Raw genomic sequence first — 23,621 nt, forward strand, 5'->3', positions numbered from 1 at the left:
TAACTAAAGACTCGAGCACAGAAGGCGCCTAATCTTGTTGGAATATTTGACCTGGATTTACTACTTTTGAAACTTTAAGTGCCTCCCAATCCACAGCAAGAACATGGTAGAGTGGCATTCTCAATATCAAAATATGAAAAACTTCATCCTTATGATAAAAACAGAGTGGAGAGCATACTCTCTTTAATGTAAATTTTCACATTTGCATCCAATGTTGAATGTACACTTACTGAGGTAGGTAAAATGTATGTAAACAAAGATGTATGTTCACTTACAAAGAAACGTGCCTCTAACGGATTTGAAGGTAACCTTACAAATATTTACGTACACAGCCAACAAAGTTAAATTTATAGAGTTGAATGTACACTTACAAAGATGTATGTACACTTGGAAATTTTATGTGCCCTTTTAATACAGAGTTGAATGAACACTTGTAACAAAGTCGTACATACTAAGAAAGATGAATGCACACTTGAAATGGAATACTCTTACCGACCACTTACACTTAACATATCCATCTCAGAATTTGTATAGAATGATTTCCACTGTCTCATGCAAAAGTCATATAGTTTTTATTTAATTTGAAAAGAGCATATCAGGAGAATACTTCTTTCATTTTGAAATCACGTGTATGATTACAGACCAAATTGCACTCTGTTCAGTTCAACTACCATAATTAATTTAATAGGAGTAGCTCTTCGTGATTTAATCATTCAGAGCCACTTTAGTGATATAAATAGAAATGTTCTCCTGATATGCTCTTGGTAACGTAGTAGAAATCCCACCCATACCTATTTCATACTTTTTTGGGGACCAAGAAATAAACGTTTTAACCATCCTAGGGTAAAAAACCTTCATTCTTTGGCCGTGAGGATCCACCCAGGAATCCCACCCAAGAGGAAAATAAAGAGCATTGACTGATTTTAGCTTGATCTCACCGCAAACAACGTTTCTGCTCTTTTGTCGCTAAACTTCGCTGTTTTCAGCTTTTTTTGCACCGAACTAAGATTTTTGTCGGTGTGCAGCTAATTTCGCGGCTTTAACTTAAATCTCACTCACAGCAACATTATTGCTTTTTGGCTGCTAAATTACGCTCTTTTTAGCCCTATTGCACCGAAAACCCTTTTTGTCTTGTTTTGCTGTTGATGATATATGGTCAATAGATGCAGAGGGGAGGCATAATTCAAACAGCACCGTATATTCACCAGTTCTAAGTTAATACATTTTTGCGCTATCCAAATAGAGTTTCATTTCATAGCTTTTCTTATTGAACTGATAAAAGTCTTGATCAATGAATTTACCCCTGTAATGTCATCTTCATCTCTGAACTGTCCAATTTTATATATAATATATGAAAATGTGTATTACAAATCTGCTCCACCAACAGACAGATTTAATCTGTCATTAACATACTTCTGATAATTAGTAGTCATTAGTGTTTTATTATTGATGATAGTTGAATTGAAAAAATTAACATCAGCAGCATGAGTGCTCTCATGTGCTTGTGCCTGTTTGACATTAATTATACTTCTGCTCTTCAGATTCAAATTACGACTCATTACTCTTGTGCCATAGGTTTTGAAACAAATGCTTGTTTCTGTGTCAAAATACTATTTATTGCTTCCATATGTTGCACTTACTGGGTCTGCTACATTAACCACCTAATTCCCTTACATATCAAGACCTTTTGATACGTCTTAAGTAAAAGTTTTACGGTCAACATATTTCCTGTTAACCACATCTCATTGTTATCACTGTTGTCATAATCTGGTATTAAAAACCTGCTTTTCAATGTTTGAGGTATTAGACTGTCCATATCTATTTTCTTGTCTGAAATGTGTGGACTGGTTTCTCCTTTTGGTCCTAGGGCTCCCTTCCTTGACACCTTTAGCACCCTGAGACCCAGCACCACCACTACCACTAGCTCCCACGAGGCTTTGTAAGGCAAGTAGCCCTTCCATTGCACCAAGTACTCTACGTATTTAAATGAAAGGCAAAAAAGGCTTGTGCTGATTTCGACTGAATTCAATTAAAATTGAATTCAGTTAAAAAGATATGAACACGAGCCAGTACGTGCGAAGACAAGCACTACGACCAAACACTAACCGTTTCATTTCTCTTCCGTCTTTCGAAGAGCCCTTCGACTTCCCAATAAGACAGTCTTCTGTATTTGAGTAATTTCTTTAGCTGAACAAAGTCAGCATCCGCGGATGAAATGGCATTTAACATCGAGAAGTACTATTTCGAAGGTCTCTCGCGCGACGCCATTTTAGTTCAACTAAAGCGTTCCCTTTAAAAAATGGACCAATCACAGGCTAGCTTTCTTGACAGGCTGTCATGTGTGCCAGCAAGTAACAGAAATAAGCACTACCCACTTTGGTTCGAGATTTGTTCTCCGCAACTTGAGAGTGAAGTAAATCCTGCATCCATGCTCTGGCGTCGTCAGAAAACGAGGCTATCTCTTAGGATCAAATCCATCGAGAACTTGCAAATCTTGGAGAACAACTCTCCATTAAGGGAAGCAAAGATCTATTTAAAGCCGCCAATCGTTCTCCTAGATCCCGCCGAAGACTTTTAGTCATTATTGTTGCTATTGCAGTGGATATTTCCACATTCGTCGCGGGAGTGTTCAATGGAAAATATACTTTGGAATGCGCTAGTGAAGAGAACAGGAAAGGTAAGTATTGATGTCCCTCAATTTTTGCTATCTTTCAGAAAGCAACCATAAAAAAAAGACAACATGTTTGAACAAAAGATTGAAGTGGGTCGAAATTTCAGCACCTTGATGTTTCATTGTTGATGTCCCCAGTAGTAGAAAATAATCATCTCATTTCCATATAACACCAAAAGCCAGCGGACAAAATTAATAAATCAATATATGGAAAAGACGATAAAGGAAGTATTCAGTTTGATCATGAAAAGGTAAGCTATGAAAGGCAAAATACGTAGGAGCACCTTCGTCCGCGTTGTCCAAAACCTGCCAGATAGATGTTTCAAAATCAACGCCTAAGCTTCGTAAATTTCGATGTCTAAGATATATTTTAATATATGTAGAGACGTTGAACTTTAAAAAGTTCAACGTCTCTACATTTCGATATCGAAAGGTTTGCAAATTTTAAAACATACCTATCTCCACAAAAAAATTGTAAAGCTAGTGTCGCTTGTCGTCAAGCCACCTCGACGAACAGACTTTAAGAATTGCGAAAGTTGCTGTGTTTACTTTTCATGATCATGAGCTAAAGCTTCGAATGAAGGGAATTATCTGCCTGGTGATTTTTTCACGCCAGTAGCCTTTTTCTCAGCATCTTAAGAGTGAAGTAAATCCTGCATCCATGCTTCGAGATCTCATCTGAGATGTCGTCGTCGGAAAACGAAACTATCGCTTTGGATCATATCCATCGAGAACCTGCAAATCTTGGAGAACAACTCTCCATTACGGGAAGCAGAGATCTATTGACAGCTGCCATTCGTCCTCCTAGATCCCGTCGAAGAGTTATGGTCATTCTTGTTGCTATTGCAGTGGCAATCGTCGCGGCAGTTTTCATTGGAAAACAAGTTTCGAAATACCTTAGTGATAATAGGAAAGGTAAGTACTGATGTGCCCCAGTTTTTGCTATTTATTAAGAATTCAACCATAAAAACAACATATTAGAACAAAAGATAGAAGTGAGTCGAAATTTCAGCACATCGATTTGTCATTGTCGATGTCCCCTGTAGTAGAAAGTAATCATCTCATTTTCACATAACGCTAAAAGCCAGCGCACATATTAATCAATCAATATATGGACGAGACGATAACGTAAGTATTCAGTTTGATCATGTGTAAGGTAAGCCATTAGAGAAGGAAACATGTAGGAGCACCTTCATCCAATTTCAACCAAAAAGCGTAAAGCTGACGTCGTTTGTCCTCTGATCGATATTAGAGTAAGAACGATAACTTATAAATATGCTTTGAAAATCAGAGGCAAGCAATTCGTTGACAGGACATGCACGCACAGGCAAGTAGCCGCGAGGCCGTAACCTTAGCTTCTTTAAAAGACTTAAATAGCTTTCCAGTGGAAAATGTCAATTGTATAATGTTATCCACCTGTTTGCATTACCCAGTGGGGGGAGGTTGAAAGTATGTGGCTCTTTCAACACAGGAAGTTACTTCAAAAAATACGTCCAAAAGTTGCAAATAAGTCAATAGAGTACAGATGTAATTATCTGTGTGGTTAACTAGCTTTGAGAGGGGTTTTGCAAGCGGGCGTTTCTTACAACGGTGAGGTAGGCTCCTGAATACAACCAAAAGTTACAAAATGGTCAATAACTCAGCTTTAGATTAGAAATAAATTAGTCCCTTTATGGAGCCTAGTAAAAAATCTACATCAATCTATGCATTTTGAAAGGAATCATGCACAGGTTAATTCTGGGATCATTTGCGATCCGGATTACCTTTTTGCTAAAACTTTTTAAACTTCTTCTTAAAATAGTAAAGAGCACTGCACAAACTGAAATACTAAAAACTTGCTTCATTCTCCTACGCGCCTCATATGACAGCAGCAGGAGTTTATACAAGTAGGCAAATAAGCTTGCTTAGATATGCATGGTAAATATACAATGTCTATTTTCGACCTCTACGCAAAGTGTGAAGCAAGCGGAAAGGTATCTATGAGGTGTGACAAAAGTGTTGAAGATGCGTGACATTTTTGAGACGTTACATGTACGAGTAGATGTTTGTGTATGGTGGTCACAGATTAAGAACTAAACTACGAGTTGAGTTCTGATACGTTTAGCACACGAATTTCAGTTCTTGAGTTCATCCTATTTGGATTTAGAAGGCAGAAATAGTAGCTCTTCCATGGTGTACATCATTTAGTACCCACGTAAAAATTCCGTTAAAAAGGTTCAGTTATCTTTTGCAAATCATTTTTGTTCACAGATATCAATGAGTGCAACAATGACGGCCGTAGTTGTGGCAGGAAGGTAAATTGTACCAACTCTAATGGTTCCCAAAACTGTACCTGTAAGGAAGGATACACTGGAGACGGACAATCATGCCAAGGTATAATTTTTGCATTAAACTAAGCAAATATTAGAATAAAGTTTCGCGCAAATAAAAAAAACCTCTTTCCTTAAAAACTTAGAAATTTAATGCTTGTTTCTCTGTCAAGTAACCTTTTGGCAATTCAGTTTTGTTCATAGATGTCAATGAGTGTAGCGATCGCAACCATGTTTGCCATGTTAATTCGAACTGTAACAACATAAATTGTTGTCATATTTGTACTTGCAAGGAAGGAAACACTGGAGATGGGCAGTCATGTCAAGGTGAATAAGAGTAGCCTTCACTATTTAAAACAAGCACCTTGGCACATGAACTATTGCCCATAGAAATTAGCTCACATTTTAGAGATCTGTTTTCATGCAACAATGTTGTATTTCTATAACATTACCTTTTATACATCACTTTTGCTTCTAGATATCGATGAATGCAGCAATGGAAGCCATGATTGTGACGTAAATGCGAATTGTACAAACACTAATGGCTCCCATAGCTGCACTTGTAAGGAAGGATACACTGGAAAAGTAGTCATGCCAAGGTAAAATTAGAAATATGCAATGTGATTTACAACTTCAGACATTTCAAGTGGAGTGATATCCAAAAAATGAACAACAATTACGCGGAGAATCGTTATTCTCATGGCCATATCCAGTCCTGCGAATGCGATACATTCAGTGGCTATGTATGCCAAATATATTGAAACTAATTTGATTTATTATGACGTTTTGAATCTTAATTCAAAACGAGTAAATAAAAAACGTATTTTGATCAGCACTGCACTAGCCTTTTCTATTCCGGTTACACGTCCCCTCGGGTATAGGCCCCTCTGTTAATAAGCCCTCCTGAAACCCCTTACGAAGTTGTATAACCCCTGAGTTTATAATCGGCAGGTTTGTTTGTGTTTTAGAACTTTAAGGATTTGCGTCATAAGGAATGGTGCTATTCTTAGCTCAAAATTTTGATTCCGTTTTGATTGACGTATAAAATCGAGTAGAGACGTCGGCGAGTTGGTCTTCAATCCAGTACAACTTATTAGAAGTTGAACACATAGAAAAGTGAAATATATTTAGTAAAAAAACAATTTTGTTTTCGTGCAAAAAAATTTATAAGGATTTCATGGCGAATAAAGCAAGGTAAACATCGCCAATTACTATAAAAGCTTCAGACGCGAACGAGTTAAATTCTCAACGTTTCCTCTCGTAACTTAACACCGAGTCGCACAACGCATGAATCAATCGCTTGCTTTTTCTCATGACGTGAGCTCGGGACGCCTGTGCGTAAAGATATATACATAATTGCTAAGGTGCATTCTGCCAGCATGGGCTAACTGTGCCTACATCGCTTATTTCTTCTTCTTCTTCTTCTTCCGAGTCAGTTCTCAGGTCGCCGTCAAAATTAATATTCATGTCTAATCCATATCGGAGTATTTTTTAAAATAATTTCAAGTTTTAGTTTCCTTTGAAGCCAACAAACAAAATGAGTTGCTTTCAAATTCGTGTTGTGGAGGTTCCTGACTGCATGGCAAAAATTCAAATAGCGTCCCTTTGTTAAAAATGGTCCTTATGATTGTTCGGTTGGCTGATGAAGCTTATTTTCCTTGTGTGACAGGCATGTCACGTCGGTGAAGGATAAATTAACGCGCGTAAAAAAATGCAAAGGTTTGATAGCGGAAATTTGTTTCCTTTTTCATTTTTTAATTGTTTTTGCTAGCCAAGAATAAAGACTTTTTCAGTATTAATTTCCTAAAGAACACCATAGGTTACGTTTTTCAGCTAATTGTTGTACGCGTGACTTACGCGATTAAAATTATTGTCACAACTCTGAATTTATTTGAAACAACACTTAACAGCAGCTGTAAAAACCTTTACTTCTCTGTGTATTCATTCTCTGCTGCTTATGTGGATAAATGCGATCAGGCTCTGAAAGTGTAAAGGGACAATCAATATTCAGGTACTTAATGTAATAGCTTTAACTTTCTCCTTAACCCTTAGGAGTCAATTATTTTATCCTTCTTGCGGTAAAATTGTTAATTTAAAGACGGTGAGCATTTTTTTCTGTGTATTGCAAAATAACTTAATTTCCGGTACATATGTCGATTCTTTTGATGAAGACGTGTTTGCTTTGTGCTCGGAAAGTGTAAAGGTACAATCAGTATTCAGGTACTTAAAGTGATAGCTTTGTAGCTTTCTCCTCTACCCTTAGTAGTCAATTATTTTATCCTTCTTGCGGCAAAATTGTTGATTTAAAGACGGTGAGCAATTTTTTTCGGTGTATCGCAGAATAACTTCATTTCCAATACACATGTCGATTCTTTTGATGAATACGTGTTGGTTTTCTACTCTAACGGAATAGTTATTCTTCACTATTTATCTCTAGAACGTATAGTTTGTTATCCGTCTAGTGTCTTTAAATTCTGTGAAATGACCGAAAAATGAACTGTACAATGAACTTTCCTCGTGGTTTCAAAAGAAAGGAAACATAGTGCTTCGGTAACACTGATCAAAATTTAATTTCTCTCTATAAACATTACTAAAATGTTGTGTAAACTACTGACGAGAATCAAGAACAATCAACTTGTTAAAATGTCCAAATGCTTAGAGAAACACATCAAGATTTTGTGGTGAGATCTTCGTACTTCAGAGTGGAAAAATCTGTATGGGAGCGTCCACTTTGAATTTTTGTTTTACACTTAAGGACAAAAAAGAGGAAAAATTGGTGATTAGTTTTTAAAACCGAACATTTGAAAGTCAAATGAAAACTTAGGCGAAGACAAGAGGCAGTCAGCTACCAATATTCAATTTTTTATATTTTTGTGGAGGTTAGCATTTCTTTCTTCAGCATTAATGAAATTAAAAGGAAATAAATAAAATGAAATAAAAATAGGAAAAAGAAAGACACACTTGGTCCACATGCTGTTTAGGAAGACGTAAAAACTACTTGAGTTTCAATTATTTTAGTATATAAATAACTCTTCTAGTTTATACCTGTTAACTTTTAACCAATAAATTCTTGATTCTCTCAACCATACCGGCGCTTTCTCAGGTTAATTGAAAGACGGTGAGCAATTTTTCGGTGTATCGCAAAATAACTTCATTTCTGATACAGATGTCGATTCTTTTGACAAATACGTGTTTGTTTGTACTCTAACGGAATATTTATCATTCATTATTTATCTCTGGAATGTACTGTCTGTTATTCGATCCGTCTAGTGTCTTTAAGCTCCGTAAAATCACCGAAAAATGAACTCCACTATGAACTTTCTCAGTGGTTTTAAAACAAAGGAAACAGCACTTCTGTAAAACTGATCAAAATTTATTTTCTCTTTATAAACATTTATACAATGTTGCGTGAACTCCTGACGAGAATCAGGAACAATCAACTTGTTAAAATGTCCAAATGCTTAGAGAAACACATCAAGGTTTAGTGGTAAGATCTTTTTCCACGTGCTTTTTAGGACAGCTTCTATCGTTGTCCGTGCTTACTTAAACAAATTCAAAACACTTTAATCCCACGTTAATTCGATAGAGATAGCCAGTGATAATCACCAAAACAAGCAAGGATCAACAACATGAATTTAGAGGAAGTTATCGGTTGTTTCTTGTTAACTGAGACTGGTAACAGCATTCCCTTTGGTTACAGTTTACGACATAGGCATATAGATTTTGACTTGACTTTTTTGGAATTACTTAAATCCATAATCATCATTTTCTACGTACCCTTTGGTGAAAATTATGTGAAATTGTTCGGTTACCGGGCATAAAGCCAAAGGGACATTTTATGCGCTAACAAATTCCTTCCTTACTTTTTTCCTTTTCGGATTTTGCTTTTTCCTATGAAAACTTTGGTGAAATTAAGCAAAATAAATTAATATTGAATATAGAAAACTGGAGACTTCATATAGGTAAAGAGTATAAACCTTTTAATACATTCCCCCAAAGAAAAGGATCATGGTATTTCATACGCTTAAGTTTAACATCCTGAGATTTAACAAACACCATTATAAGGTTAATAATTTGAAGGGAACTGTCCAATGAGTTCTATCGATTAACTATCCTATTGTAGAAAGTTTTTTGATTAGTGGAAGGACGCTTGACAGTAGGCACAGTCGTCTAGTAATTTGTTGTATAGCAAAATAAAGAAATGAAGAAATCAGAGAAGGCGATGGAGAAACAAATCGAAAATTTGGAAAACATAATTGAAAGCGCGTAAGAGCGCAAAATACTACAAAACCAAAATGTCAAGCTCTGTTCACTTGTAGCTGTGGTTGTTAGTAAATACGTCCATGAGTGGGAGACATTCTATTGCTACCTTCTAATGTCATAGATTTTGTAATGTTGTCCGCTCAGATGGTTCTTATGTTTTTTTGGTTAGCTGGTAAAGTTTGTTTTCCCCGTGTGACTGGCATGTCACGTCGGCAAGGGATAAATTAATGCACAAAAATTGATGCAAAGGTTTGATAGTGGAAATTTGTTTCCCTTTTTTTAATAAATTGTTCTAGCTAGCGAAGAGTTAAGACCTTAACTTTTTCAGTATTAAATTCCTACAAAACAACATAGGTTATGTTTTGCACCTGATGGGGCAATTTTTTTATGCATTGACACTCGGTAAGCTGGAGATAATAACATAAGAGTAGTAAATGATGATGAAAATGGTAATGATTATTATTCAAACTGTATCCACCTTTGTTTCAACTTCTTGATTCCTAGCAGAGAGTAACTGACGTAGGAAAAATATTTTCAACCACAGGACAACATCGTATATTTTTTGAAATTTAACACAAAAAATCGTCTTTATTGCACACGGCAAAACAGAAATTCTGATCTGAAGCGAACTAATGTGGTTTCACAACAAAGGAAACAGCACTTCTGTAAAACTGATCAAAATTTATTTTCTCTCTATAAACATAACTACAATATTGTGTGAACTCCTGACGAGAATCAATAACAATTAACTTGTTAAAATGTCCAAATGCTTAGAGAAACACATCAAGATTTAGTGGTGAGATCTTCGGACTTCAGAATGGAAAAATCAGCATGGGAGCGTCCACTTGTCAGAGCTTCAGGTTTTCACTCTCTTTGAAATGTGATCCGAAACCAGCAATGACATCACGCTGTCCCAATTACTTAGTTAAATTCAATGTGGAAAATGGTCGCTGACGGGTGATCTCATCCCGTATAGTGCAATAAGAGACGAATTGTCTAATTTCGAAGGAAATGTTCTCCGAGGAAACCGAATTGTTGTGCCACAGTCGTTGCGGAAAAAAAAATTCTGAAATTAGCATACGAGGCCCATCAGGAAACCGAATTGTTTCTCGGCCGGCCTTCGAGTGAAAAAATAAGAGCTCGCTCTGATATCCTTTCCGATACGTTGAGTAGAAGGTCACTTCAGTCACTGCAGCCGAGTTTTGCGGCGCTGTCATCCTGAGAGATCTTCATGTTCCGGTGAATTCGGCTGTCGTTCATTTAAAAAACATTCGTCTTGAACAGTTTGTTTTGTACCTTGTCGTGTGAAAAAACTCGCGTGTTTTTTATAAGCCATAATTCGGCTGAAGTTCACTGAACATTTCAATTGAAGATTCTGTCATAAAACTTCAGGCAAAAGCGTTAAACTATTTTAGTTTGTAAACTATCGCAGATTGTGAACTTTGATGGTTTTTGAACTTTGAGGGTGTGACACTTTTGACAGCTTTTGTCTTGTAGAGCCAATCAGATTATTTGAACCATTCTAACAGGGATTCTGATTGGCTTATTGTAGCGTGCTCTATGAGAGTAGAGAGCATGCTGACGATACCGTTGTTCGTTTTGGAAATAAAGTTTGTTTTGAAAATTGAAAGTAATGCATAGAGAATTTGACGGATTCTTTATTATAAAACAAATAGAGAAGCCTTGACTGTGCTCTGTTCTGTTATAAAGCACTTAGGAAGCGGTTAGAGCACTCAAGAAGTGGCTTTCGTGCTCTAGCCGCTTCCTGCGTGCTTTATAACAGAACAGAGCACAGTCAAGGCTTCTCTATTTGTTAAGTAAAAAGGAAAAAAGGAAGAAAGGAAGAAAGAGAGAGGAAAGAGGAAAATGAAAGAAAGCGAGAAAAAAAAAGGGAAAAGGAAGAGAAAACTGCTCGGTTATTTCCTTTGGACAAGGAAAAGAAACCAAGTTCCTAACGTACTGGAAAATACCTAAGAGTAACATGTGGCTCGAACAATCGAGATTCAAGGTCACTTTTATGCAGAAAATATCACGCATGACTACATCATTAACAGTTGAAACTGAAACTCGAAACTGAAAGCCACGCCGACGAACAGACTTTTAGAATCACCAGAGATGCTCGGTTTACCTTTTTTGGTCATAAGCTAAAACTTGGAGTGTAGGGAATCATCTGCCTGATGACTATTTTCACGCAAGTAACTTTGTTTCTCAGCAACTTAGGAGTGAAGTAAGTCCTGCATCCACGCCTAGAGATCTCATCTGAGATGGAGTCGTCGGGAAACGAGACTATCTCTTTAGATCATATCCATCCAAAATCTGCAAATCTTGGAGAACAACTCTCCATTACGGGAAGCAGAGATCTATTTACAGCTGCCGATCGTTCTTCAAGATCCCGCCGAAGAGTTATGGTCATTCTTGTTGCTATTGCAGTGGCAATTTCTGCAATCATCGGGGCAGTGTTCATTGGAAAATATGTTTCGGAATACCTTAGTGATGATAACAAGAAAGGTAATCAACAGATGTCACTAAATTTTCGCTATTTATTCAGAAGTTGGTCGAAATTTCAGCACATCGATGTGTCATTGTCGATTACCTCACAAGTAGAAAGTAATCATCTCGTTTTTAAGTAAAGCTAAAAGCTAGCGGACAAAATTAATCAATCGATACATGGACAAGACGATAAAGTAAGTATTCAGTTTGATCGTGTAAATGATAAGCATTAAAGAAGGAAACATGTAGGAGCACTTTCGTCCACGTTGTCCAAACCCCGCCAGATTTATTTTTTCAAATTCAATATCAAAAACTTCGTAAATTTAAAAATACCAATTCTACAAAAGTCGTAAAGCTGGGTTTTTGTCCTCTTATCAATGTTAGGGTAAGAGCGATAAGTTTTAAATGTGCTTTGAAAGTCAAAGAGGCAAGCGATCCATTGACAGAACATGCACGAGCACATAAGTAGCTGCGAGGCTACTTAAGAGCATTCCAGACATAAGACTTAAGACTTAAGAGCATTTCAGCGGAGAATTTCAATTGTATAGTATTATCTGCCTGTTTGAATTACTCAGTGGGTACCCAAGCGTGCGTTTCTTACAACAGTGAAGTAGGCTCCTGAATACAACCAAAAGTTTCAAAAGGGCCTCTAATGAGCAGATAACCATTGTTCCAGTTATTTTCCTATTACATAGTTTCATCAGTTAGCTTTAGATTAGTAATAAATTAATCCTTTTATGGAGCTTGTGAAAAAATCTACAACATTCCACGTATTTTTAAAGGAATCATTTACAGTTCAATTGTGGGATCATTTGCGATCCAGATTAACTTTATTAAAACTGTGTTATAACCTTTTCTTAAAATACTAAACGGCACTGCACGAAATGATATATTAAAAACTTGTTTCATGCCCCTACGCGTCTTATCTGACAGCAGCAGGAGTTTATACAAGTAGGCAAATAAGCTTGCTCAGATACACATGGTTAATAAGATGTCTATTTTCGACCTTTAAGCAAAGAGTGAAGCAAAAGTGTGACAAAAGTGTTGTACATGCGTAACATTTTGAAGACGTTACATCTAAGAGTACGTGTTACGTATGATGGTCACAGATTAAGAACTAAATCTACGAGCTGAGTTCTTGAAAGTTTTGCACACGAATTTCGGGTCTTGAGTCCTTGCTATTTTGATTTAGAAGGCAGAAATAGCAGCTCTAATTTCACTTTAATGGTGTGTTCAATTGTAGGGCGTCACGATGATAAATGGCAAGTTCACTCGATTAACTTACTTTTCTGATACTGTTTTCTTTAACTCTAGATTGCACTGAATTATAAGTTCTTTGGACAACAATCAGGCCAAAACGATGTCATATTTCCTCCCAGGGTTAAAGTTAAAATGAATGTTTTCACGCTTTTGTGTTGTTCCTCTATTAAGCTTCCTTTTTCTACATTACTTGTGTCCCCAGGCATCGACGAGTGCAGCACTGGAAGCTATGTGTGTGACATAAATGCGAACTGTACTAACACTGACGGGTCTTATATCTGCGCCTGTAAGGAAGGATACGCTGGAGACGGGAATTCATGCCAAGGTATAATCATTGCATTTGACCAGGCAAGTGGCAGAATAAAGTTTCCCACAAATAATTAAAAAACTCTTCCTATTAAAACTTAGAAATTTGATGTTTTTCTCTCTGTCAAGTAACGTTTTGGCAATTCGTTTTTGTTCGCAGATGTCAATGAGTGTAGCGATGGCAACCATGTTTGCGATATTAATTCGAACTGTAACAACACAAATGGTTCTCATATTTGTACCTGCAAAGAAGGATACGCTGGAGATGGACAGTCATGTCAAGGTGAGTAAGAGTAGCCCACACTCGTAAAAACAAACAGCTTTACTCATAAGCTATCGCCCATGAAAATTAGCCTACATTTTAGAGCCTGTTTTCAGCACCAATATCGTATTTCTGTTAAATTACCTTTTACATATCACCAACTCTGCTAGATATCGACGAATGCAGCAAAGGAAGCCATGATTGTGACGTAAATGCGCATTGCACGAACACTAATGGCTCCCATAGTTGCACCTGTAAGGAAGGATACTCTGGAAAAGGAGAGTCATGCCAAGGTAAAATTAGTTAGACTTTGAAAAAGTAGAATAACTGTTCATCAGAAATAATTGCCTTGTCATCCGACAAACTGGTTAACATTTGTTTTCCTCTATTTAGTTTCCCTTTGCAAATAGATTGCGTTCACAATACAACGATGATAGCCATGTATGTGATTCTAATGCTAACTGTACGAACACTAATGGTTCTCATAACTGCGTCTGTAAGAAAGGATACATTACAAATGGACAGCCTTGCCAACGTAGATTAGAAAAGCAATACTTAATGTTGAGCAAAGCAGCTTTTCATAAGAAGTATTGTCTTTGTAACTGAGGTTATGATCAAGAAGCAACGTAATGATTTTCACGCCCCGACCTCGTACTTCTATTGAGTTATGGGTTTCATCATATGCATATATTCACATTTTTGGAAGGTTTAAAATATAATACACGGTTTAAAATATAATACAAGGGGATATTTTACGAGTTGTTCGGTATTTTTCCGAGCGCGGAAGGAAAGAAGATAATTAAGAGCAATGAGCGAAATTTCTTCTCGTATTATATGATAAACCATCGAATAAGGAATTTATCATTTAACCGTTACCTGGAATATTTTTCTCGAATATGCGGCTACGCTCGGATAACCATACCCCCCCCCAACCTTCTCCTCCCTCACTTTTTTAAATAGAATAGATACAAGGAAAATCTATTTCTACTGCCACACTTTTTATATAACTTTTCAACCTTCAAAGACAGCGCAATCAGTACGGCAGAATAATTTTATTTTCCATTTCATTTTTTCTATCTTCATGTGCTTGCAGAGTATTTTTTATGTATTATCTATTATTTTGATTGATATTGCCTGAGGAACTAAATAGGTATCTTGCGGAGTTTATTCGCTCTTTTCGACTTAAAGACAGAGAAGATTATGAACCCTCAGGCTTAACATGCCTTGTTTCAAGTATTGAGAGGTATTTTGTTATTTTTTGCCAGCTGTCAGTATGTTGCATTATTTCTATCGAGAAGGGAAATTTTTATATGGCTTTTACCTTTCATGATCGCTTTATAAATCATTGTCTGTTTGACGATTAAATACTATAAAAGAGGAATTTACCTTCCTTATGTACATGTATACTATATAATAAACTTAATACATCACGTATAGTCAGTCCGTAGGGTATGTAAACAATCGTTGCTTTATATAAATAATCTATAATAATACTCGTTTGCTGCGTTCACTCCCTCGACTTCCGATACTACGATCTCGTGCGTCAATACCATAAAGACAGACTTTGCACGCATTATTCTATATCTATATCATTTGTACTACCAGATATCGATGAGTGCCTGAATAGAAGCCATGCTTGTGACGTGAGTGCGAATTGTACCAACACTGACGGCTCCCACAACTGCACCTGTAAGGAAGGATACACTGGGGACGGAAACTCATGCCAAGGTATAATCATCACATTAGACTTAGCAAATGGCAGAATGAAGTTTCCCACAAATAAAAAAAAACTCTTTCTTTAAAAACTCAGGAATTTGATGTTTGTCTCTGTCAAGTAACGTTCTGGCAATTCATTTTTGTTCTCAGATGTCAATGAGTGTGGCGATGGCAACCATGTTTGCGATGTCAATTCGAACTGTAACAACACAGATGGTTCTCACATTTGTACTTGCAAGGAAGGATACGCTGGAGATGGACAGTCATGTCAAGGTAAATAAGAGTTGCCTACAATATTTAAAACAAGCAGCTTTGCACATAAACAATCGCCCATGGAAATTAGCCCTCATTTTAGAGGCCTGTTTTCACGCACCACTGTCATATTGTTATTGCGTTACCTCTTATACATCACTCATGCTTCTAGATATCGATGAATGCAGCAATGAAGGCCATGATTGTGACGTAAATGCGAATTGCACCAACACTAATGGCTCCCATAGCTGCACATGTAAGGAAGGATACAATGGAAAAGGAGAGTCATGCCAAGGTAAAATTAGATTAGACTTAGAAAAAAAGCAGAATAACTGTTCATCACAAATTATTGTCTTGTTATCCAACAAACTGGCTAAGATTGTCTTTTGCTTTATTCAGTTACCCTTTGCAAATCTATCGTGTTCACAGATATTGATGAATGCAACGATGATAGTCATGTTTGTGATGCTAATGTTAACTGTACCAACACAAATGGTTTATATAATTGCATCTGTAAGGACGGATACATTATAAATGGACAGTCTTGCCAACGTAGATTAGGAAAGCGATACTTAATGTCCAGCAAAGCAGCTTTTCGTAGTAAATATTGTCTTCGTAACTGAGGTTATGATCAAGAAGCAACTCAATGATTTTCACGCCCCGATCTCGTATTTCTATTAAGTTACGGGTTTCATTATATGCATACAATCACATTTTTCGGAGATTTAAAATATAATATGCGCGGATATTTTACGAGTTGCTTGGTATTTTTCCGAGCGCGAAAGGAACGAGAATAAATATTAGCAATGAGCAAGATTTCTTCTCGTATTATATGATAAACCATCGAATATGGGATTTATCATTTAATCATTACCTGGAATATTTTTCTCGAATATGCGGCCACGCTTGGATAACCACCCCCCACCCCACCCTTCTCTCCCTCACTTTTTTAAATAGTATAGATACAAGGAAAATCTGTTTGTACAATCACACTTTTTTTTTTTATACCTTTTCAACCTTCAACAACAGCGCAATCAGTACAGCAGAATAATTTTACTTTCAATTTCAGATTTTAATTAATCTTCATGTGCTTGCAGAGTTCCTTTACGTATTATCTTTTACTTTGATTTTGATGTCCTATTGCTAAGGTAACTTAAGAAGCGACCCTTTCGACTAATTCGCCAAAGCACCCATCCTACAAATAAGGGCCCCCCCCCCCCCCCCCAGTTTTAGCCGAAATTTTCAATAAGCGCCCAAGCGCTGATTCAAAATGTGTATTACTTCAATTATTGAAGTACAAACAATATCACCTGAGGAACTAAAGATGTATCTTGCGGAGTTTATTCACTTTTTTCAACTTAAAGACAGAGAGGATTAGGAACCCTCAGGCTTCACATGCCTTGATATCGAGAAGGGAAATTTATGTGGTTTTTATCTTTCATGATGATTTATAAACCATTGTCCGTTTGACAATTAGTTGTTTTTAAAGAGGAATTTACTCTCCTTATGTACATGTAAACTATATAATAAACCTAATACATCACGCAAAGTCTGTCCGTAAGGTATGTAAAGAATCGTTGCTTTATATCAAAAGTCTTTCTCGTTTGCTGCGTTCACACCCTCTGTTGTGGTTCTTTTTTTAAAAAAACAGGAGGCGTAGATTGTAAGACACACACACGTTTTATTCCAAAGCAAGAAGAACACTAAACTTAATCACACGTGAATGATGATCAATGCCTATATTTTATATGCGGTGACCTAGGTACTAATATGATGACCGCTGGCCGGAAACGGAGGCCAGTCAATATTATGACACTTTCGATTTCGGATACTACGAGCTCGTGTGTAAATACCATACAGAAAGACTTTCTATGAAGTATTCTATATCTATATCATTTGCACTACTAGATATCGATGAGTGCCTCAGTAGCAGCCATGCTTGTGACGTGACTGCAAACTGTACCAACACTGACGGCTCTCACAACTGCACCTGTAAGGAAGGATACACTGGGGACGGACAGTCATGCCACGGTATGATTTCTGCATTAGACTTAGAAAATAAAAAAAAAAGAGAAATCTGATGTTTGTTTCTGTCGAGTAACGTTTTGGCAATTCATTTTTGTTCTCAGATGTCAATGAGTGTAGTGATGGTAACCATGTTTGCCATGTTAATTCAAACTGTAACAACACAGATGGTTCTCATATTTGTACTTGTAAGGAAGGATACACCGGAGATGGAAAGTCATGTCAAGGTGAACAAGAGTAGCCTACACTATTTAAAACAAGCAGCTTTACATATAAACAATTGGCCATGAAAATTAGCCCTCATTTTAGAGACCTGTTGTCACGCACCACTGTCGTATTTCTATGACCATACTTTTTGTATATCACTTATGCTTCTAGATATCGACGAATGCAGCAATGGAAGCCATGATTGCGACGTAAATGCGAATTGTACAAACACTAATGGCTCCCATAGCTGTACCTGTAAGGAAGGATACACTGGAAAAGGAGAGTCATGCCAAGGTAAAATTAGATTATTCAGAATAACTGCCCATCACAAATAATTGCCTTGTTCGTACGTGCCTACGTACGTGTCCGTACGGTATTTAAACAATCGGTTCTTTATATCAAAAATCTTAGTCGTTTTCCGCGTTCACTCCCCCAATATCCGATATTACGAGCTCGTGCGTAAATACCATACAGACAGACGTTCCATAAAGTATTCTATGTCTATATCATTTGTACTACTAGATATCGATGAATGCCTCAATAGAAGCCATGCTTGTGACGTGACTGCGAATTGTACCAACACTGACGGCTCCCACAACTGCACCTGTAAGGGAGGATACACTGGGGATGGACAGTCATGCCACGGTATATTAGATTAGACTTAGCATCATAGAAAGGTACTTTTAAAAATATCCAGGGCCTGCCTAAAATTTTCGTACATGAAAAGATGCAATGTGATTTATAACTTCAGACGTGGCAAGTAGAGAATGAAATCCAAAAATGAACAACATTTACTCGGAGAATCGGTATCCCCATGGTCAAATCCAGTCCTGCGAATGCGATCCATCTAGTGGCTATGTATGGATTGACCTCCATATCGTGCATTGTGTCGATCAGTATTGAAATGAGATACGAGAAGCGGCTGTGTTTACAGGCTAGAAACTGCACCTATATAAGTAAACTAAGTTTGGTGGCTGAAATGCATTTATGTTGAAAAGAAAAACTGATGTTAAGCTTGGTTCTCGAATAAAAGTTGCAAGAATTTCGGTTCATGCTGTGCCAAATGTTTGACACATATATTCCTTTATAAAAGTATAAAGTTAAAAAGTTTCCATCTTTCTTGCACTGTCTCTACACTGGACGCTTATCACATTGCTGGTACTTAAAGTATGAAGGATACTAGATATAAATCAGTTTTAACTTGTTCTTTGCTCGTTACAAATCTCTGTCACATCTCTCAACTGAGGACTTTCTCTTTTAGATATTGACGAGTGCAGTGAGGTTCATGGCGTCAAAATGAACGACTGCCATCCTAATGCCTCTTGCGTTAATGGCCAGGGCTCATACAACTGCTCTTGTAATCCTACCTATATTGGGAATGGTGTTATATGTAAAGGTAAGTTTGTTATGTTCAGGCTTCGTAACCTGACTATGAACGTCTTTAATGTTACAAAGGAGCGCGCAGAGTTGGTAATACAAATATTTGATAAAAGGAAGCATAAATCCATGTCGCCTAATACGCAAGAAATTACTGTCACTCTTGATTCTATGCGAACTTTAATCAAATTTAACCTATTTTGGGGGTGAGGGAGGAGGTGGCTGGGGAATTTGTTCTTTTTTTGACTGGCAAAGTTTTGGTAATACACGTGCTCTTTCGGCTTTTTTCAGGGTGGGAAATCCGTGTAAAACACCGCAGTTTATATAATAATTTTTTTTCCTTAAGCCTCCTTATAAAGAAATGTATAAAACATCGTATTAACCGAAATTCAACTTTTTAGCCGATCCGTGCCATAATTACAGAAACCTGAGCGATGCTGACAGAAAGAGCACTTACAACACACCCAACGGTGGAGAAAAATGTGACGACGAATCTTCATCCATGATATTCGGGAAGTGGCATCGTTTCGTGGGAGATGCAGGAACAAAAATGCCAACCCAGTGCGTACCGGATAATAGATGTGGTGCAGTCTTATCAGGCTGGCTAAAAGGTGGTCACCCCACATTAGCAAATGATGAAGTTTCCTCCGCGGTCTGCTTTACCAGAGGTGGAAATTGTTGCAAGAAATCAATTGACATAAATGTGAAAGACTGCGGATCCTACTTTATTTACAAACTACAAAAGGTACCTGCTTGTGCTCTGCGCTACTGTGGCACAGATTGAATGTAATTCTGCACAGTGAAAGGATTCAAAAATCGATTTATTGACGCATGTGCATTAATGTATAACAGGGACTTTAAGAATTTCACATGATCCACTTTTCACGATTAGTGTTAAACAATGAGTAGTTTGAACACAAGACTGCCATTGGACCGTGTAGTTTAATCTTTCAAGTAGGAGTACTCCTTTCAAGGGAGGTTGAAGTCTGTTCTTTTTTATTTATTTACTGGAATGCCTTTATATACGGCAATCCCATAAGTTTAAACACTTTACTCAAAACAATTCTTTCATTAATCATTCTCTTACGATTTTTTTTAATTTGAGGAATGATACTCTCTATTTCAGGAAAAATTTTCATTATCTTATTCTTATTATCAACAGATACATTTATATTAAATTCACTATTCAAATCTAGAAGAACACGCTCAATATGATACTTTCTATGGCAGACTGATTTACGTGCAATCCTCCAGCGATTATTATAATAATCAACTAATTAAATTGCTACTTCATACCCATCAACCTTACCACAATTCTTACAATCATATGCACCATCAACATTTCCTTCTTTCATCATCGCACAGCATGGTTCATTTTTCACCACTCGTTCTTGAAATTGCTTATAACAAAAAGGACAAACAGTATTTCCCAAGTTTCTGAATGCGTCATGAATTTCAAAATCACAAACCATTCTACATTATTACATGATACATTTTTGTATACGAGATTTTCTAAATTCTTCCATTATTTCTTGAAGTTCTTGTTCTGCTTCTTCCATATTATCATTATTGAAATGTCTTATATTATCTTGGTCACCAAAATAAAAGGCATCATCTTCTAGCTCACTATCAGCTATAAAACTACTTTCATATAATCAGTATTTCTTCTGAATCCATGTATACCAATATATTAAATAAAAAACCAGAAATATGAGCGCATTTCTCGGAATCGAATTGTCTTTAATTTTCTCGGAATTCTTTCTCTTTCAATATATTATAACCAAATTATGAACGCAATATACTATACCCATATTATGAGCGCATTTCACGTTGGCTTGACATGGTTATATCGAACATCTCCTAGTAGAATAGTCGTTGGGCGGTTGTGTGTTGTTTTTTGAGAACTGCTGCTCTCCATCCCCCAACTACTATACTACCAATGTAAAAGAGTGCGACATCAGAATAGCATATGTCGGACATGCTTGCTACAATCTTGTATTCGGTATCAATGGAGAAATCGAGAAGTTTTGCTAAATATGCAAAGGAAATCGCCAAGAAAAGGCGTCCGTTCTTGAAAAGACAGAAATTAGTCTGTCACCATCCAAAGCCCTTCTCATGCCACATTTTCAATATCTGCTTTGCTGCAAGTAAACCACTCAAAAGATCCATTATACCAACGTCTCGGGTACTCTAAGAAGACATCTATGACGGAAACACAGAGGTAATCCTTTCATCTTTCTCTATGAATCTTGCGACGCGTTAAATCCTCCTTTTCAATTGCCTATACTCAACTCTAATTTGCGGAGAACTTTAATTTCTACCGAGGCACCGTCGTCTGGTCTTGTTATGGTATTGTTTTATAATTTGAAAGAATATCTTCTCTGTGTTCCTAAAAGTACAATTAATGTTACCGTTGACACAAAAACGCAACATTGTTACGAGTTACGAGGTATCGATCACACGTGTGGACTGAAAATACATCAATCATGTTTTTTCTTATAGCCACATTCTCCTGACCCAGACAGTCTGCAGTTTCAAATTTCTGAAGAGACAACAAATCAATCAACAGGGATTTAAATGCTCGAGAAGGCTAGCCGTAGAAATCCTGAGGTCTTTAAGTATGAAGGATTTATACATTGCTTCATTTACAGCTGATTTGTGATAAACATTATTTCTCACATTATAAATGTGTCATTCAAGATTCCATGTCAAGATATTTTTGTCCAATTTACCACAATCGGAAACATTCAACAGAGTTAATTCCTTTAAAATGAAAATATTTACCAGTATTATGAGAATAACGTTCTGCTCCATTTTTATTTGACAGAACATGCAAGTAATGAATTGAAAAAGGAGGAAGTAATTAAGCTATGGGTTGCATCGCAGACGAACATTCCAGCTGCAAGAGCAAAACCTATTAAGTTGCTACTTACATGTAGTATAAAAGCATATACTATATTTCAGTTTCTAGAGGAGATCCATGAACGGTACAGAAGCACATGTGTACAGAAACGTGGAACTGCTGGTCCTTATGTCTTACATATAACAAGGAATAGTACCAAATCTTCCCCTGAAGATTGCAGTTGAAGCAGCGTATTAAAGAAAAGAAAGGTTAAGCTCTTGACTTTCTTGATTTCAAGGCCACTGTGAGTAAACTGTTTCCAAGAGGATGCAATCGCAAAGTGTTATGTCTTAATTATTGAATAAATTGGTGAGAACTTTAAATTTTTGCCATCTTTCAATAGCGCGTACCCTTAAAATGACTAGTTGATTATAAAAAGCGTTAGCCAGAGCACTAAAACTAGGAGCAACAGTCGAACCTGTATTAATGCTCGAAATCAACTCTAAGAAAGGATGAAATTGCTCAAAAAGGTCAAATCAAATGAAATCTTCAAAGTCTTAAAACATGGTAAACTAGCAGCTAAATATTTGTAACATATGGCCATGTGGCAGCCAACTAGACACGCGAAAATCAATTTGAAGACATTAATTGAAATCGCTCACGCGACGCGGCAAATTTTATTCATATCCATGTCTATCGTTAAGACTGTCATCATGGTCAATTTTAAGACTTTGAAGCCGTTTCATTCCAGTTGGGTCTTCTTCTGCACGTTTGTTTCTCGTTAGGGAGGTCTACAAAAGTTTGAGCAAGAATGGTGCAAAAAGAAGGAATAGCCACCGTGATTGCTTTTGCTCTTCGTTCGTAAGGTCTAAAAGGATGTATATTGACCAAGGATGGAGCGAAATGAAGGAAAAACCAGCCACATCATTTTAGCCTGCAGCCCACGACGACAGACGCCATTTTGAATTATGTTGTTATCTCCCTGTGTTCAGACAAATATTTACGCCTTTGTAACGCCCCCCAGATATTTGAGCAGTAGACAAAAGAATGATGTAGAGGACAGAGGCAAACCTAATGCTTGCATATAGATCTGTCCATTATTGAACATCGAAGACTAAAACTCCATATCAATTAGTCCGTGTATGACTGAGCTATTCATGTGTTCCTTTTATGTTCCGCTTGTCACAAAGCTTGGTGAGCTTAATTTTCTATTTATTCCAACCGTACGGTCACCATGTAATATTTACATCGACTTTTAAGGACAACATGACAGGACGGAAAATGCGTGCACTGTAAGTACCTCCCGTTGTCCCATACAAAGCCTTAGAAAACTTTTCAAAGGGTTTGTATGGGACAACGGGAGGTACTTACAGTGCACGCATTTTCCGTCCTGTCATGACCAACCAAACGGCGAAAAGAAAACACTAAAATAAACTCAAAGAAAAACAAACCAAGGCAACGAAATCAACACTAGAACATGTGCAAAAGCACAAATAAAAGGTTACGTCTGCTCCCCACACAACCTCCGAGATGCACACAGGAACATGAAGATTGCTCGAAATAACAGCGCCGTAAAACTAAGTAACTAACACTGATGTGGCTTTCCGCTCAACGCATCCGAAAGGATTTCAGTAGTATAGG

At 37.0% G+C, this 23,621-nt stretch overlaps 1 protein-coding gene across 1 annotated transcript; it reads left to right on the top strand.

The window, feature by feature from the left end:
• Positions 1-11,423: 11,423 nt before the first annotated feature.
• LOC131775467 (latent-transforming growth factor beta-binding protein 1-like) lies at positions 11,424-20,847 on the top strand. Its single transcript, XM_066166439.1, has 13 exons — positions 11,424-11,751; positions 13,196-13,318; positions 13,460-13,582; positions 13,732-13,854; positions 15,167-15,289; positions 15,428-15,550; positions 15,702-15,824; positions 17,438-17,560; positions 17,659-17,781; positions 17,933-18,055; positions 18,284-18,406; positions 19,023-19,157; positions 19,540-20,847. The coding sequence occupies exons 1-13, from the start codon at positions 11,508-11,510 to the stop codon at positions 19,920-19,922; spliced, it is 1,992 nt and encodes a 663-aa protein (XP_066022536.1). The 5' UTR covers positions 11,424-11,507; the 3' UTR covers positions 19,923-20,847.
• Positions 20,848-23,621: the final 2,774 nt, after the last annotated feature.

This window comes from Pocillopora verrucosa, chromosome 5 (genome assembly GCF_036669915.1).
Source record: "Pocillopora verrucosa isolate sample1 chromosome 5, ASM3666991v2, whole genome shotgun sequence".
Lineage (NCBI taxonomy): Eukaryota > Metazoa > Cnidaria > Anthozoa > Scleractinia > Pocilloporidae > Pocillopora > Pocillopora verrucosa.